The following is a 19,758-nucleotide window of genomic DNA, read 5'->3' as shown; positions in this document are numbered from 1 at the left end:
CAGATATGTGAAGTCCATATGTTAATTAACAAAATGGGAGTGTTTCTTTCCACTGATTAATTTTTTCCAAGCTGAGAACATTAGACAGAGCCAAAACAAGCACAGCTGGTCCGTTTCCCCTCACCCAGGACGTCATTTCCTGGCACTTTGTGCTTTCATGATAACTAAGGACTATTTTGATAAGCATTTCCCCGCAATGATGAAAATGCACATTTTGTTTCATAACCTTAGCGCCATATTCCTACCTTTTATTCCTTGGAAATGACCCCCGACATTCTTGGCAAAAACCATTGCTACAATCCTAGATAAAACCAAGGAAACACACTTGACTTTAACTTTTGGTGCTTAAACTATCCAAGGAGGTGATTTTTTTTTTTTTACTGACTAAAAACTGGATTAAAAATAGATAACTAATTGGCATTGACATATGCTTGGGACCCGGATCTACATGCTAAAGGTCTTGGCAGGTCTAGAGATAATATTGCAATGGAAAATAGGACCAGGTGAAAGAATATGGAGGAGGTTACTTAATCTGTCTTCCAGAAAATACTGGCTCAGTCTTCCTCCAAAATTCCTTTAACCTCTGTGAATTCTTCCTTACTCCACGTCATCATTGTCAGCCTCACCTAATTTCTAATGGAAGAAAAGCGGAGATGGAAAACTACAACTTTTAAGTCTTGGAGGAACATCAAGACCTGGTTACATGTTACAGCAAATAAGGAAATGAACGCTCAGCTGATAAGAAGAAACAATATTTTGGTCCAAAGATTAAAAAAAATCCTTAAAATGTATTAATGTATTAATAGATTTTTCTGTCTAGGGATATGATAAGCACTCAATACAATGGCATAGGATGAGTGCTGAGTACAATGGTGGACATAAAATGGATGCTCAGAAATGCTTATTGGAATTGACTAGAGTTTAGCTTCCATCCCTACCTGGAGCTCAGGGTGGAGGCCCATCTTAGGTATCCTAATATTGATTATTTTGAACAAATTTTTTTAATCCTTAAAAGACAGGCTGACTTTTTTTCAACCAATGAACTGGGTAAATAGATTGAAAGAAATTTCTGATAGTAATAAAGGATAATGTTTCCTTACACTGGGTGAAGGATGTTCAAAAATCTATACAGAGGCATCAGCTGATGACAGATATGATTTGCCATAACTTTTCCAGGAAAAATTGGCAAAAAACTTGTAAGGCCAGGGTACACCATTATCGAGATAATTTTGTGTCAATACCTCTTTCTTCTTACAAACAATAATGTCTTTCATTAATGACACTGGGCAGACTGTGAATATGACATGCACATACTCTATGCTGGCCTTCCTTAAAAATACATGAATATATATCTTCTATCATGTCAGTGAGATATATCTTCTATCGTATCAGTGAGAGTTACAATGCCTCAGGGGGAAGAGAGACCCAAATCTTGGGCAAGCTGAAGCGAGCAAAATTTAGAGACTGTTCTTGAAATATCATAGGATTGCTCTTTAGAGAGCAATTGGGGGACACATTCTTAAAATGAAGAGGCAGAATGTCAGAATGATATACCATATGCTGCCCTCAAGGGTATGATTTTTCCTAGTCAGATCATGGATATTTTGCAAATAGCTCTTTCATTAGACAACCAAAAAGTTTATATCTATATAGTGCACATACACATTGTATATAAATATACACACACAATGTACATACTTATGCATGCACACACATGCATATTTACATATATACATGTTCATGTGTGACTACTTTGCTATTGGAACAGTTTTATTTCATAACCTTAGGACACAAAGTAAAATCCTTAATGGTACTATATGCTCACTTTTTTTTTCCTTTAGGAAATAAGTGTCTCCTTCATGACCTCTTAAAATCTCTCTATCATGGAAACATTTATTTACTATGTTCATTTTCTAATATGAAGTTAAGCACATTTCATGCAATCTCTATTTGTTAGCTTGTTATGCTTTATATGTATTTTAAAAGCCTGTCCCAACTCTCATATGTGTGCTAGAGAAAACTTAATTCGTGCCAAGCATCTCAAACACCAGCAAATCCTCCCAAGATAAGCAAATATTTCAGTGGGTGATGTGACATATGGAAATGGTGTTTCTCTAAGGTTTTGGATAAGTTCAAACAGCCAAACAGACATTTTTGCTCAGATCGTCAACCTATTCTTTCTCAACTGCACTAAATTTTGAAGATTCAGTGCATACCAAAACGAGTTATGGCAAGGGACTATTTCTATTGTTTGAGGTCTTACTCATTTAACACACATTTTATAGCAGTCTGAAAATTAGAAGTAGATTAGTCAGAAACTGGATTTCATCATCTACTTCTGATTTAGCTTTGTGCATGCTCACACAAATGAACTAAACTGGTTTCCATGCAATATATGATGGGTCCTCTCTCAGTTTCTCCATGTCATCAACGACATTAACTCTAGGAATGCATGTTAGATTAGATCTAAGTATTTTCAAAGAGAGTTTAATCACATTGCCTACTTATCTGACATCTTTTAAAATGGGCTCTCAAAGGTTGTGGTATGTAATATAGCAGCCTTCTAGAAGTTATTAGAGCTGGGCCTAGGCAAAACTGCTGTAAATAAAACTTAATTTCACATCTTTAATTCCATTCAACAAACTATCTGCTAGAAACCGTGCTAACCATTGAGAATTCAAAGGCGTATAAAGTCCCTTATTTCAAGGAGCTTATATTCCATTGTGGAGATTCCAAACCAAGGCAATGAAGAGAGAGTATATTCCAGAAATGAGGGCCACCAACAAAAAGGCATTGAATGTCATATTCATCTTCTGCTGGTTGGCTTATCTCCATGCTTACCCCAACTTGTGTACCCCTTCCAAGTGCTCCCTCCTGTCTTCCTGCCCCAATACCCCCACACTGTCCTTCCTTATGCCCCTCTAAGTAGCAACTGGGACCAAAATCCCACAAACAAACTCACTAGAAAAGGACAAAGCATTATAGGTTAATGTTCAGCATAACAAACTGCCAGTTCCTGATGTTGTAATTCTGAGATCTTGTTAAGACAATATTTCCTTGGTTTCTCACCATTCTAGGAAAGGATTAGAAATTAGGCTTCCACACCAGAACAAGGGGATTCAGAGGACTTCCAAGATCTTGTAGATAGTCCCTTAACCAATCAGAAAGTAACACAAACATGCTGCAAACAACTAGTTCCTTAAGAAAGAGCCCTGGAGGCTAAACCAGTTGCAACCCCTCAAGGTCAAGATATTTGCCTAGACAGGGTAAATGCTTTTCTCCACTGGGCTTGCTTAATAAGCTTGTTGAATATTAACTGACACATCCCAAGGACTGAGATAGCCACCATTTTTTAACATGAGATGCATAAAGTGGGAAGAGTTAACAGAACATGGAAGAACATGATATGGGCTGTTCAGGAAGAGTGTAACTCAAATGAACTAGACCAATCCTAGCCCTGGTGGGTGGAGTATGGATCTTACTTCCTAAAGACTTACTAAGGACTATTTTGATAAGCATTTCCCTTCAATGATGAAAATGCACATTTGTTTCACAACCTTAGTGCCATATTCCTACCTTTTATTCCTTGGAAATGATCCCAGATATTCCTGGCAAAAACCATTGCTACAATCCTAGATGAAACCAAGGAAACACATTTGACTTTAACCTTTGGTGCTTAAACTATCCAAGGAGGTGATTTTTTTTTTACTGACTAAAACCTGGGTCAAAAAGTTGATTCTACCACTATACCATCGCCCACGTGCCATATTAGAGTACATTGTGCCCACTTCTCTCGAGAAACATAATAAAGGAAAAAAAAGATACATAATGAAGGCTTTCCTTCACTCACTCCTGTAGCAGATCTTTGTTTCAGATTTTTCTAACAATGACTATGCTTGAGCTATTCCTATTGGGATAATTCCCACACTTGGCTATTATATCAGACCCTCTCCTCCTTTAGTACTCTGTGGTGCCAGACAGTCAAGGGCCATTCACCCTTTGCCAGGCCTCTCAGAGAGGAGTGGAACATCACTGCTAAAAGGGACCTAAAAGATCATCTAGTTCAATCCTTTAGTTTGCAAATCAGGTAACTGAGGCACAAAAGTTTTAAGTAATTCCTAACACCATAACTGCAAACAATCTCATAGCAGCACTCCACTCAAGTATCTTTAATTGGTACTCAGTGCTATCCATAGCTTGTCCCTTCTTTCCTTCCTCTTTAAATTCCCTTATGTATATTGTGTCTTGTCTAAACTGGCTCTTTGGTTCTCACAAGTTAACAATTACATAACAGAGGTAAACTAATCCTGGTGAACAGAAGAAACCTATAGATAAGACTGTCAAGGACTTCACTTTCTTTCCAGGTAATAAATTTGTCCAGGCTCTTTTTTTCATCATGATTTTCAGGTAGTTCAATAATTTTTAAATTGTCTCTCCTGAGTCGATTTTCCAGGTCGGTTGTTTTACTGATGAGGTATTTTACATTTTCATTGATTTTTTCATTTTTTTGTTTCTGTTTGACCGAGTCTTGCTCTCTCATTGAGACATTAGTTTCCATTTGTCCAATTCTAGTTTTTAACAGATTGTTTTCTTCTGTTAGTTTTTGTACTTCCTTCTTCAACTGGCCAATTGTGTTTTTTAGGGACTTGTTTTCTTCAGCATAGTCTTCTGCTAGATTTTGTACTTCCTTCTTCAACTGGCCAATTGTGTTTTTTAGGGACTTGTTTTCTTCAGTGTACTCTTTTGTTAGTTTTTGTCCTTCCTTCTTCAATTGGCCAATTGTGTTTTTTAGGGACTTGTTTTCTTCAGTGTATTTTTTTTCCAACTGGCCAATTGTATTTTTGAAGGACTCTTTTACCTCTCTCATTTGACTATTAAAATGCTTCTTGAGCTCTTCTAAGAAAGCTTTTTGGGCTTCAGACCAGTTCATATTCCCTTTTGTTGTTGCAGATGTGGGTTTGTTGACAATGTTGTCCTCTTCCGAATTTCTGTCTTGATCTTCACTCTTCTCATAATGTGAATCTATGGTACGTTTCTTTTTATTCATGGTGTTTCTTTATTCCCTGGCCTTTAAAGAGATTGAGCTCTCCTGCTGGGGAACAGAAGGTACTGGCCCAAGCTTCTTGTGTGGGGAGCCTAGGTCTTGGTCACTGGCTTTGCATTCTGGGGCCTCTTATGCTGGGAACTGGAGGCTGTAGGTTTCTGGCAGCTTACCTTGTGTTGGGCTGGAATCAGCAAGGATGGAACTTTGAGGCAATTCTAGGTTGCCTGCTTTTCCCTTCCTGTAGCTTTCTTCTGCTCCTTTTAGATGGCTGCTGCAGGATGTTTATCTGCCTGGGGCCCCTTGCAGTGTTGTCTCCCTCGTTTCTGCTAATGCACCGGGAGATTTCTTTGCGGTGGATTGCTGAGACTCCTGGTGGTTTTCTGAGCTGGTTTCCACTGGTGTCCCCACCCTCACTGAGGCACTCAGAGGTCCAGGTGTTGGTGTTTGCCTGCTATAGCACCTGGGCTTCAGGATCTCTTCACAATTGGGGGCTTCAGGGCTCCTACAGCTCACCTGGTGTTGGGTTGAAATCAGCAAGGTCCGGGCTTTAGGAAGCCTTTAGGTTGTTTTCCTCACCTCCTTTCAGATGAATGCCACAGGTATTTATCTGCCTGGGGCCCCTTGTTTTTGCTGAGGCACTGGGAGACTCGTTTGCTGGGCTACTGCACTGCTGCTCCCTGTCTTTCTTCTAGTTCAGGTGTTCCAGGGTTGTTTTTTTTTTTCTTCTGGGGTGATATTTTCTGGGTTTTCAGAGGTTGATAGGGGAGAGTGAGAGCGACTACCTTTTCACTCTGCCATCTTGGCTCCCGGAAGCAGAAGTCTCCAGGTAATAAATTTGGTTACCTTACAGAAACAATGTTTTGTTTTGGTTTTTTTCCCCAGGTCATTCTTTCTGCTACATTCAGCATATAGATTTATATTTTTAGGCCATATGGGCAACAATGGAAACTTTTCTTTTTTCTCAAAGAATAAATATAATGGTAGGAATTTCAGACTAGTAAGGAGGAGACTGTGACTTCATGGTGGACTAGTGGAGGAGCTAGTCTGGAGCTCCCTTCAATTCAGCCAGTCTAGAGAGAGCTGCCTACATTGCCTATGCATAGGACTTCCTATTTTCAGCCACATGTAGAGAGTTACATAGTATTGTGGACAGTTTGAAAAATTTAAGGCACCAAGGAGTTGATATTTAGTACATGGATAATGGAAGAAAAACAAATTTTGGCAATGATTCAATATTGAAGCTCAAAGTTATTATAGAGATGACATTTTGGAGGCACCCTTGTTTTGTTTGCATTAAAGTTGATGTCCTAGATCTGACAATTTGTGTACAGAAAAAGTAACTTCTAAAGATCAGCCATTAGCCATAGAGTAATTTCCAGTTGGTGATAATATCTTGACAGTTTCATGAATTATTTAAAATACTAGTAACTTTTTAGGCCATTCTTCCTGCCACATTTAACATGCAGACATATTTTTAGGTCATATAGATAAGGCAACAAGAAACAAACAACAAAACTAAAGAGTTCTTTTAGATAAAATAGAAAAGTTGGAAATAATTACTTTCTGGGCTGTGATTTCCTTGCATATAATTCAGAATACTTTGATACTTCAGGGCATCTGTCATCTAATCAACGCAGATACTCCTTACACTAACTTAGACCATGATTCATTTAATCCCTCTAATTTTGTCAATAAGCATTTATTAAGCACTATCTGCTAGTTTTGTAAAAATCTTTTCCATGGTACTTCAAAATAATGGTATAGATAAAGAAGGTTTGTTTTTTTAATACTATGACCAAAACTTTTACAAATATTTTGGTTAATTACTTTGACCTCAAAATTGTAAATTTTAATGAAATGTATTTTTTGTTAGTTTTTAACATTAAGTACCTCGTTAAGATATCATTGAGATGCAATTTACTTTTTCTTTTTAAAGTGTCCAATAGAAAAAGAAACAAAACTTCTGAATACTTTGGAGTAATGATAAAAAGAAGAGAGTGAAAATTCCCAATTTCATCAGAAGATTCTAAATGGAATTTGGGACATCATGCAATGACTAGATTTAATATATTGGTTTAGGATAACTGATTTTTGTGAATAGCTTCTCTAATGAAACTTTTGGGAAGGGAGTGGTGCAGAGGAAAGGGAGGATATTTATCCAGAGGAAATATTCAACAAGAGAAATCTTACCTTCCCTTCTTTGATTTTGGTTCCAATAATTTGGCGTCTCTGTTGGATGATTTCAATGAGTAGGTCACATTCCTCCATCAGTTTGGTTTCTTGTCGTGATGCATTGACCTAGAGAATGAGTCACAATGGTCAGTGCACATCTGGACTTTATTTTCAGTCAATGTTTACTTTGGCTCTGTGCAATATGTTTCTGGTGGCAGAAAATGCAACTGAAAAACTTTTTTTTTTAAACTTTAGCTTTCCTTCTTATAGTTTCTGGCTTTGGGGAATTTTGGTTTTCTCTTGGTTTTCCAATTTTTAAAAGTGTCTGAAATTTGAAACTAATAGAAATAAGGAGCTAATCTGAAGATTTCATTGTGGTTAGACTAGTGTGAATATCCTTTGGGCAAATTTCCTCACATCATTCCAAAGAAATGTTTTTTAATTCTAAAGTTTAGCCCCATAAATAAGAATTCAAGTTAGGGGTTTAGAGGAAAGGTTACATTACCATAAATGTCATTAACACCTCCTTTATATGTAAACCTTAATTAGTCTGACTTTCTGCCTCCCAGAGGCAACCTAGTATTATGGATAAAGAGCTGGCCTTAAAGCCAGGAAGGCCTAAGAGTTTAAGTCCCATCTTTAACACATGTTGGTTGTGTTACCCTGGGTAAGTCACTTTAACTCAATATTCTAGGCAATTTTCTAAGACTTAAGTTGTAGAAGAGCACCTACCCACTTCCTGGCTTTGGCCAAAGGAGTTTCCTCACCAGGACGATTACTATAAAAGTAAAATGATAGATCTCGAACCCTATTCCCTATTGCAAATCGTGTGATGGCTGAATTTTAAATCTGCAAAGTATGTAATTTTTAAAAATAGGACTTGGCACATTTTCAACTGCACAACATTCTAGAAAGAAATCACCTTATGCTAGTAAAAAGGGGTATCTATTGAAGCTTTAGTTTATACTTTAAAAAGTTTTTTTTAGTGAGTCTTACTTTATTGATGTCTTTTGTTTTGATGTCATATTAATTTTTGAATATATCTTCCCCTCTCCTGTCCAAAGAACTTTCTCTTAGAATAGAGATTTTAAAAGAAAGAGGACAAGAAAGCAATTCAGGAAACCTAACCAATATCAACCATGATAGGTGATAGCTATTATATTATATTATGCTATAACCACATAGTTATTTGTCTTATTGCACAACCATAGTTCCCTATCGGGAGAGGACGAGGACATGAAAAGGTGCAATTTCTCAACTCTCCTTTACACTTTATTTCGGATGCTTGTAAGCTTTCATTAGCTTTTTTATCTAAGAGAACACATGTGAACTTTATAATCAGGTGACTATTAGTCACCAGACGGGGGGAGAAACATTAGAACACACTGTTTTCTTTCATAAAAAGATAATTTTGATATTTTTGCTCACAGATAACAAGACAGAAAACACAGCTGTGAGAGATGGAGATAACAGTTCTAAATCATACTATTTTGGCTCAAGCCCTGTATGAGCTTTCTTCCACCAGCACTGACCTCAAAACAATGAAGAATTATTGTAGCCTTGGCGATTCTGGTGCATCTCTGGGAGAGGACATAGCCCAGCAATTAAGTTTTGATTTAGGATATCGCATTTAAGTTAGAATGATTTTGCTTTCTAAAAACTAAGTAAAACTAGACATGGGAAAGAGGAAGAAATTTGAGAATGTTTCAACTGCTATTAAACTCTGGAATCTCTAAAATACCTCCAGTTTCACTCCTGTCATCAGGGAACAGGACTGATAGAAAGTAGGAAGGGAGGTTGCCCTGAAGAGAAGACTTGGAGATGCATCATTATCACTGAGAAGAAGCTGTTCCCAGATGATCTTGCACTCAGTAAATCATGTGGCACTTTGGCTTATAGCAAAATATGAATGAAAGAGGGCATTCAATGGAACCATGGGAACATGTATAGAATTTTGGGGTCAGCTTCTCTCAGCATTACTTCCACTTTTCAATAATTCATTTCAACAAATATTTATTAAATGCCTCCTGTGTGCAAAATGAGAGGTGGTTTGGCATGGTGCCTAGAAAGCCACCTGGGTATAGGTTCTACCTATGACACATACTGATTATGAGGTGGGTACTTCCCAACCTCCTAGTGCCCTAGACAAAGACTCTACATTGCAGAGAAGATGCCAATCTGCACTTGTGGAGAATGTTTCTTCACACTAGAGTTCTTTATACTGATGCATAGCATTGGCGATCAGAGATGACAAAGGACACAGTCCATGCCTTGAAGAAGTTTATTCTTCTTTATATTAAATGGGGAAAGGGGGAGAAATGATCTGACCAATACAAAAATAAGTATGATGCAGGATAAAAATATGATAGAGAAAATGGAGACATGAAAGTAATGTGCTTTTAAAAAAAAGTCCCCCTCAAGGCTTTAGAAACAAAGTTAGAAGCCTATTTTAATTGTTTTAAAATGTCACATCAGTATTCATCATATTATCCATCTTATTGCCCTTGAATTGACTGTAATAGTGTATCACTGTTAAATTAATAGGGTAAAAGATATTGAATCATATCTATAATAATGATAACAATAATAGCTAGAATGTTTATAATAACTAGATAATAATAGTAATAACAGCTATATAATAATAGTTATAATAGCTAGATAATAATAGTAATAATATTAGCTAGATGGTAATAATAATAGCTCGAGCTTTCAAGGTTTGCAAAGTGCTTTACTTGCATTATCTCATTTAATCCTCACAATAACTCTTGGAGGGAGGTATTATTCTTATCCCCATTTTACAGATGAGGAAACTGAGGCTAAGAAAGGTTAAGTGACTTGCCTAGGGTCACAAAGCACGTAAGTATCCAGGGTAAGATTTGAAATTGTCTAGCACAGGGGTGGGAATCTGAGCCTGAAGGCCACATGTGGCCTTCTAGGTCCTCAAGTACAGCCCTTTGACTGAATCCAAACTTCACAGAACAAATCCCCTTAATAAAAGGATTAGACTAAACTCTAGCACTCTATCCATTGTACCATCTGGCTGCCATTTTTTTTCTAGATCATCTGAAAGTGGAAAGGGTGCTAGAAAAAAAGAGTCTGGAGACCTGCATTTGTAATGTTGGGCAAATCCTTATTTCCACATTTCTGAGTTTTGATTTCTTCTTTGTAAAATTAAAGGGATATTGAGACATAGCCAACTCAGGAATTTGTTTTGCTCAAATGTACATATTTGTTAACAAGGGTCACGTTTTCTTCCTCCCACCCACAAAATGGACAGGAGGGAGGTGATGAGGAAAGAGGAAAAATGCTTCTTAGTTGAAAAATAAATGAAATTTAATTTAAAAATATAATGAAAAGCTTAACTAGAAAATATTTTGGATTCCTTCTGGTTCTGAATACTATGATTCTCGAGAAAACACTTTTCACATGTGAAAATGGCTTTTCCTCGTGTATTCAGTTTAAATCCCATACAGTAAGAGCCTGAGTCTTCACATTGGCAATAGAATACTATGGTAGTATGGACCAGCTCCAGGTAATCTTAAATTCCAAAGTCCTCAGGATATGGGTCATTGTACAATTAAGTCAACATGCCAATTTAAGTTATGTCACTGGGCCCAATATGACTTGAATTTTGGATATTCATGTACAGGATTTTTCAGGGAGTCTTTTTTCAGGGGCGGGGGTGTTGAGTAGAAGTGTCTGAACTTATGATTTCATTGTTTCAGCTTGTTTCTTCAATGAGGAAACTCTATCTATTTAGTCAGACAATTGCTCTGTACCTTATAGCTTTAGAGTGCTATTCAGGGCACTAAGAATTTAAATGACTTGCTCAAAAGTCAATATTTATTAGTGGTAGGTCTTGAACCTAAGTCTTCTTGACTCCTAGGCAGGCTCTTTAACCGCTACACCATGTTGCCCCCAAAAAGTTGCCCATCAATTATTATGCAATCCCCCCTAAAATTTCAGAAACATGGTATCATATCTTTTCTCATAATATAGAAATTCCTCTAAACTTTCAAATATGAAATCCCCTAAATAGAATGTAAATTCTCTGAGGGCAGAGATCATTTCAGTCTTTTCTTTGTAATTTTTGCTCTAGAGCTCTTCCCTTAGGGTTCTGGTCACAGGCCAGCAGTAGGACCCACAATGGTACCATGGAAACTACACTCAGATACCCTCAATGAACATCCCTTCTCTCCTCTGACTGTCTTTACCTTACTATAGATAAGAAAACCTTTTGTTAACTGTAAGGTGGATTGTGTTTTGTTTTGCTCTAATCTCATACCTAAGCTAACAACCCATCCTGAGCTAGGTCTGGCTTAAGAACTCTAAGTTCTTAAGAATTATGGGTTCTTAATAAGTATTTATTAAACTCCAATAAAAGTATCATTCACAGGACTGAAGACCTGAAACTAGGAGGGGCTATAGCAGAAAGTCACCCAGTCCAGCTTCTTCATTTTACTGAGGTTCAGAAGCATTAAATGAAATGGGTCTCACAGCCCACATGTCAGAAGCATGACTTGGACTCCAGTGAATACAGTCCTTTGCTTTTCTTTGAAACCAGAAAAGCTGACTCACTTTGGTTTCTTTTGAATAAATCTTTACAACTCCAATATATATTTTATATTAAAAAGTTGATGTAATTATTAAAAAGTTATTCTAATGATGCTACTAAGATGCTGCTATGCCTGGGGCATAGCAGATGCTATATAAATACTAGTTATTATTATTATCCTTTCACTATACCATTCTCTCTTTTTAATCTAAGCCACTTTTGACTCTTCTTTCTCCTTGGTGACTTTTATGTAATAAGTTAGATAAACACGTCACTTTGACCTCCCAAAGCTACCTAGATCTACCTTAATACCTAGTTATTATAAATGTTCTAGTAGTACTAAGATGATAATAAGATGCTACTAAGTGATGCTACTATGGAGAATTTCTGTTGCTATACTATTATTGCTCATTTAACATTTTATGGAGAACACACACAAGGCAAGTGCTCATACAGAGGTGATAGAAGAACTCAGAATCTCTCTGAAGAACTCTGGAATCTGTTGTGAAACATGGCAGACGCTGGCACAGGACTGCTCAGCGTAGTGTGGCTTCATCAAAGATGGAGTTGTGTTCTATGAGCAAAGCAGAACTGTCGTAGCTCAAAAGAAATGTGAGATGTGCAAATTAAGACGCATCTTCACTCCAAATGTCCCTACGGACTTTTTGTGCCTGACCTGTGGTAAAGCCTTCTGAGCTTCTATTGGTGTGATCAATCACAGTGGTAAACACTGTACCTCAACCCTGAAATATTAATGTCATTTCAGTCCTCTTCGAGCACGAAGGACAACCACCATAGTCTTTACAGATTTAATTATTTGAATGTTATCCACGTATAAAACACTACTTCAAATTACTGTATGGCAAATGATTATTCCGTAGATACTAATGTCTTTACAACAATCAATTGTGTTGATTGGTTGTGATTTCTGAGCTTTGTCTTTTTATTCAGAAATCTGTGAAGATAACAGATATTTTCTGAGGTAGACAGAGTATGGTAGATGCAGCATCCTAAACTTCCACTCTCCCATCACACTGGTAGAAGTTAGGTTACTTTTTCCTTAAATTGTATTAGAATTGTCTTTGAGATATGATTGGCTCATAGTACTAAGCTTTGGGCCATTAATTTAGCATTGTGGTCACCTGGGTACAAAACATGGCCTCTTGGCCATCAGCATGAACAACACGGTCGATAGGTGTTCAGCTGAATTAATGTGGTTTTTTTTCCTGGATGTATATTTTTTCCCGACTCTGAAAACCTTTCCTCTGCTACAGATGAGTAAACCTACTTTTGATAACTGTTTGATAGATTATGAGTATCACCTTTCCTACCTAAATTATCAGAAGACCAGCATGAGTCAGAGACAGCCCATTACAACCCACTTGAAATATTAGGAACTACCCTTTCAAGCTTCATATATGCCATCCCTATCTATATTTCAAGCTTGGGAATATAATTGTAAAGGAGATGAGAAGAAGGTATCCTTTCTTACAACTATGTATCCACTGCAGTCTCAAGCCCTCTTAGGAACTTGTCTACAAGTGGGAAACCTACAAATCAGGGCTTGACTTTTCTACTATTTCAAGAAGTCAAACTTTATATGAATATCTCTAAGATAAAGACCAGGAAGCAGGGATTACCTTCCTCCTTAGTATCACATCTTCTTGCAGTTTTAAATATCATTAAATGTCCTTCAAGACCCAAATCACAGGATCACAGAATCACAGATGTAATACTGGAATGGACCTAAATCTTGTCCCTTCATTTTACAGATGAGAAAACTAGGGCCCTAAAAGGGTGATTTCTAACATCGCGGAGATAGTAAGTAGCAGATCTGGCACTTGAGCCCAGATCCTGTTGCTACAAGTCCAGGCGGCTAGGTGGTACTATGGTTAGAGCACTGGGGCCTGGGGTCAAGAAGACCCAAGTTCAAATCCAGCTTCAGATACTTATTAGCTGTGTGATCCTGGGAAAGTCATTTAACCCCTGTTTGCCTTAGTTTCACCAAATGTATGGGGATAAAAATAGCACCTATTTCCCAAGGCTACTGTGAGCCACAAATGAGATAATATTTGTAAGGTGCTTAGCGTGGTGCCTGGGGCATCGTAGATGGTATATAAATACCAGTTATTATTATTATCCTTTTACTATACCATTCTCTCTTTTTAATCTAAGCCACTTTTGACTCTTCTTTCTCCCTGGTGACTTTTATGTAATAAGTTAGATATAAACATGTCACTTTGATTTCCCAAAGCTACCTAGATCTATCCTTTCCCATCTTGGTTTTGGTTAATTCTTCCCTGGACTTAAAAAAAAATTACTTCCTTTCATTCCTTCTACAAACAGTTGGGTACTTTTTTAAATAACTCTCTGGCAGCTAAGTGGTGCAGAGGATAGAATGGCCCAGGTCCGGAGTCAGGAAGATTCATTTTTGTGAGTTCAACTCTGCCCTCAAACACCAGATGTGTGACCCTGGGCAAGTCACTTAACCCTGTTTGCCTCAGTTTTCTTATCTGTAAAATGAGCTAGAGAAGGAAATGGTAAACCACTCCAGTATCTTTGCCAAGAAAATGCCAAATGGGGTCACATAAGGTCAGACATGACTGAAATGATTCAACAACAAGGCTCCAATCATCTTTTTTCTTTTTTAAGTATATATATCAATATTAAATTCCTAGCAAGCACCATTGTTATCTCATTTTACATCAGGTCCTGAATTTTTGATTCTGGATTTCAAGGGCACTCAAAAGGTGACCCTCAGATAACTCAGCAGCTTGTCTTCTCTGGCTATTTGCAAACTCTGTTTCAGAAGAATAGCACTTTTGATCCAGCTCTGAAACAACTGACCAATGACTTCTTGTTAATTGGTCTTTTCAATCATGTCTGACTCTTTGTGGCCCCATCTGGGGTTTTCTTGGCAAACACACTGGAGTGGTTTGCCATTTCTTTCTCCAGCTCATTTTTACAAACAACAAAACTGAGGCAAACAGGGTGAAGTGATTTGCCCAGGGACACACAAGCTAGTATGTGTCTGAGGCCAGACTTGAACTCACAAAGATGAGTCTTCCTGACTCCAGGCCCAGCACTTTACCCACTTTGCTACCTAGCTGGTCTAATTAAGGACTTATTGGGTGGTTATTATGTTTAAGACTGCTAAGTATTACAGGAAGATGAGGAAAGTATTACAGAGGCATAGTTCTGATAAATCTCCTTCCTACACGAACCGATCTGATAGCTGACCATATCCCTTTAATCTTGTAAAGTCTGATCATGGAGATGAAATATAGATGTCTGAAAATGATGAGAATGAATGACTATTTCTCACTGTACCTGTTTTAACCTTGAAGTCCTCATACCTTAGCTCTTGCTCAGCACTGGGCTTACAAATTAGAACTGAGGCTGGTCTGGCAGATCTGTCTCACCTGGCCTTGCTAGTCCTACCCTGTAACATTATTTAACATTAGGAGAAATCAGTCCAATCAACAGTCTCTGTGGCTGAATTCCTCAGACTTCTTGAACTTTGTATGCTGATGGGTTTTCAGCCCTTCACAAAGACCGGGAGAGATTTAGTCTCTCTCTCTCCTAATAATAAATGAGAAATATTAATGGTTCAGTTAATTTCTCCAGAATATTTGGTCCACAGACCCTATTGAAAAGGCCACCTGTGCCCAAAGATTATGACTACCATGCTAACTAAGGCAGCTCAATGGTGTTAGAGTATTTTGAACAAGAAATGCGGTTGCAATAGCAATTTATTTTCTCCTTGAGTATAAACATTAAAGGGATTTAATTACACATGCACATAAAAGAGGACTATACCTCTGTGAAATGTTCTCTCTCAGTCTGTAAACTGCTTTATTTCTAAATTCTTAATTTGACTTGTCGTCAACTCTACAACAGGATATTCAGTCTGTAGTGCAAACACGATCATATTTCAGGCACATGAGAGCGTTAAGCATTGAGAAATATTTACTAAAAAATGTAGATACAAACACTAGGGGGGAAAATATGTAATGTTACCTCTCACACATGCAACTTAACTGAATGTACATTTTAGAGTGTAGCCATCTTCCCATCTGAGGGCCCTCTGTAATGAAAGTAAAATTTCACTAGATCAGTAGAGTCAAACTCTTTCTACCTCTTCTTTACTGTACACTGTTGTTGTCATTGTTCAGTCATTTCAGTTGTGTCCAACTCTCCATGACCCTGTTTTTGGGTTTTCTAGCAAAGATACTGGAGTGGTTTGCCATTTCCTTCTCCAGCTCATTTTCACAGATGAGGAAACTGAGGCAAACAAGGTTAAGTGACTTGTCCAGGGTCACACAGCTAGAAAGTAATCCAAGACTGGATTTGAACTCATGAAGATAAGCCCAAGGCCAGTGCTGTATCTACTGTACCACTTAGCTGCTACTAGTGGGCACTGACTTCAAGCAAATTTTGTAACTATATCTTTAGGAATACAATGGAAATACGGCTGTTGCTAGGTGGCACTGTGAACATGCTAGGCCTGGAATCAGGAAAACCTGAGTTCAAATTTGACTTCAGAGATTTATTATATGTTTGACTCTGGGCAAGTCTCTTGATCTCTGTTTCCTCAACTGTAAAATGGGGTAATAATAGTACTTACCCACCTCAAAGGGTTGTTGTGAGGATTGAATGACATTGATATTTGTAAATGCACTTAGCACAGTGCTTGAAATAGAATGGGTGCCTAAACATGTTTGTTTCCATCTCTCTTTCCTTCCTTTTTTCCTTTCTTCCCTCTCTCCTGCCTCCCTGTTTTCTTCCCTTCTTTTCCTCTCTCCCTCCCTTCCTTCATTCCTTCCTTTTTGCAAATAACCCTCAATGTTTCCTTATTCTCCTGCCCTCAGCTGATGCTTGAAATTCCCCTCTCAGATCTTTGTCCCTTAAGTATATAGCTTTGATCTATTACAAGGTCTAAATCTCTTTAAGAAGGACAACACTTTAAGCTATTATCAATGAAGCTGGAGGCATGGAAAATAGATTTCAAATTCAGCATCAATAGGTTTGCTCAAGACATGCCATGTTCAGAAACAGTACCCACAGGTTCTTAACCAGGGCCCTCTGATACATACACACACACACACACACACACACACACACACACACACACACACACACACACATATAATTTAAAATCATGAATGGTCCACAGGCTTCACCAGTTTTCCTGGGGTCCATGACATACACATACAAGGTTAAGGTTTCTGTAGTGCATGATATATCTCTGCATAAAGCCCTCTACAACTCTTAATATTAAGAGGAATCTAAGAAAGGGTATGACTTTCACTGAAATGATGCTATTATATCTTTCTGCTCCTTAGTTTTCTAACAGAACACTGGAATGGAAGTCTGGGCACTTGGATTCATAGGCTGGCTTTGTCACTAACAGCTTGTGTGGTCTTGGAGAAACAGCTTCATGTCTTTGGCTACCAAAGTTCTTATCTGCACATGAGGAAATTGGATTGGAACATCCCCATGGTCAGAAGGAACTCCTAGGCTGTGTGGTCTAACCCCTTCGCTTTACCATGGTAAATTAGCTCAAGAAAACGGATGGAGTTAGGGGCAGAGGCAGGATGTTAATTGAGGTCCTCTGATTACAAGTCATGTCATTTTTGTTGTTGGTTTTTGTTTCCCTCAACTCCACAAGTGCTCATGAATGCTGAAGAGTCAGTGTTTAATCCTAGGTCCTTCGATTCCACATTCTGTACTCTTTTCCATTGATGGGACCATACTGTCTCATCATCAGTAGAAGCAATAACAAGTATTAAAAAAGACTAAAACTGGTTTTGCCAAGTTATTACTGGAAAATGGTGGAAACACATACTTCACTGGCTGTGTTTTGGAGAGTTTCACCGTATGTAGTAGCTATGTTGCTTTATTATGATGGAATGTTACTTTATTTCTGCTCTGCGGTATCTCAAAACAACCACCAGAAATCTCACGAAAAAGTCTTCCAAATTTCAAAGACTGAAGTGATTAGGTTGCAAAAGGCTATAAAAATGGCTAACTACATTTGTGTTAGATGGCTACCAGAGGTGAGTGAATTGCTTAGAAGAAATAAACACCCTTAGGCAATATATTAGGTAATTCAAAGTAAATAGCCACTTTAAATGTCTCTGTGGATTAAAAATGGAACAAAATAAAAACCTTTAAACAGATTTATTTTCAAAGTGCTACATTATTTCCATGAATAATTTTTAGCAAAAGAGATACTCATTTTTTTTTCCATAGTCTCTCTGGCCCCCTGACATTGAGTAACTTGTTCCATCAATGGCACCTCCTGAATTTGTCCCTTTCTTTTATTACTGCTGCCACCCCACTCTAGTTTGGGCTCTCATGAACTACCCATTACAGGATCTAATATAATAGCATCATAAGCATACTCATCATTTCTCTTTCTACCGTTACTACTGCCCAGGCATCTTCCTAATGCATAGCTCTGATCAATTAAATTCAGCAAACATTTATTAAGGCAAGGTAAGTAAACTACATTCTGTGTGGTACAGTAGATAGAAGTCTGGGCCTGGAGTCAGGAAGACTCATCTTCCTGAGTTCAAATCTGTTCTCAGACACTTACTGGCTGTGTGATCCTGGGCAAGTTACTTGACCCTGTTTGTGTCAGTTTTCTCAACTGTAAAATGAGCTGGAGAAGGAAATGGCGAACCACTTTAAGATCTTTGCCAAGAAAACCCAAAATGGGGTCATGAAGATTCAGACATAACTAATTGACTAAAAAACAAGCAACAATAACAAAATTAATTTTTCTTTCTTTTTTATTAACTTATTTTAAATTTAAATTCCAAACTTAACTACTAAAACTTAAATACAAAAATAAGAAAAGGAAAAAGAAATATTGCCATGTACATAGCAAAATGTAAGAGAGGATTCGAAATATACAGCAATAAATTTCCATTTCAAGAAAGCCTATATAATAAATATTACACACTGTGTTCAGAACTGTCCATCTTTTCTTTATTTCCTTGTAAGTTTTCTACAAAATTAATTTACTATTATAAATAAATGGGGTCATAGAGAGTCAGACACAACCGAAACTACTGAACAATCCCAACACTACTACATGCTAGGCATTGGACTAAGTGATGAGAATATAAGGAAAAGCAAAAACAGGACCTGCCCTCAAGGAGCTTATGTTCTAATGGAAGAGGTAATATGCAAAAAACAAACTATTACATGCTAAGACATATAGGGGGTAAATTGGAAGTAATATCAGAGGGAAAGTAAAAGCATTGAGAGGGAATGAAGAATTAAGACGTAAGTTGATACTTGAAGGAAGCCAGGCAGTGGAGACAAGGAAGCAGAGCACTGGGCAGCTAGGTGGTACAGTGGATAGAACACTGGCCCTGGATTCAGGAGGACCTGAGCTCAAATCCAGCCTCGACACATAACACTAGCTGTGTGACCCTGGGCAAGTCATTTAACCCCATTCCCTAGCCCCTCTCCACCCCCCAAAAAAGGAAGCAGAGCACTGTGAGCATGAGAATAGCCAGTGAAAATTCAGAGTTGGGGCTGGAGTGTCTTGTGAGAGCAACTTCAAGAAAGGCCTTGACAACAGACTGACTTCAGAAAAACCTGGAAAAACTTGTATGGTCTGATGCTGAGTGAAGTGAGCAGAACCAGGAGAACATAGTACACAGGAACATCCACGTTGTGTGATGACTAATATTGATAAACTTAACCCTTCTCAGCAATACAAGGATCTAAGACATCTCCAAAGGCTTCATGATGGAAAATGCTATCCACATCCAAAGAAAGAACTATGGAGTTTGAATACAGATCAAAACATACGATTTGCTATTTTTTTCTTCTTTTGTGTTTTATTTCCTCTTTCTGGTGGTTCCTCCTTTTGGTTCTAATTCTTACTTACAACATCACTAATGTGAAAATATGTTTATAGGAATGTATATGTAGAACCTATATCAGATTGCACACTGTCTTGGGGAAG

General features: G+C 37.8%; 1 protein-coding gene across 4 annotated transcripts in view; it reads right to left on the bottom strand.

Annotated features, from left to right (window-relative positions):
• The window catches only part of MID1 (midline 1), a 436,773-nt gene that overhangs the window by 48,805 nt on the left and 368,210 nt on the right, over window positions 1-19,758 (bottom strand). For all 4 annotated transcript variants that reach the window (XM_021006246.2, XM_021006248.2, XM_021006245.2 and 1 more), the window contains exon 4: window positions 7,235-7,342. In XM_021006246.2, coding sequence (XP_020861905.1) covers window positions 7,235-7,342 — 108 coding nt within the window. The remainder of the gene's footprint in view (window positions 1-7,234; window positions 7,343-19,758) is intronic.

Source organism: Phascolarctos cinereus, unplaced genomic scaffold (assembly GCF_003287225.1).
Source record: "Phascolarctos cinereus isolate Bilbo 61053 unplaced genomic scaffold, phaCin_HiC Scaffold_726;HRSCAF=1367, whole genome shotgun sequence".
NCBI classification, from domain to species: domain Eukaryota; kingdom Metazoa; phylum Chordata; class Mammalia; order Diprotodontia; family Phascolarctidae; genus Phascolarctos; species Phascolarctos cinereus.
This window is presented reverse-complemented; position numbering and strand designations above follow the sequence as displayed.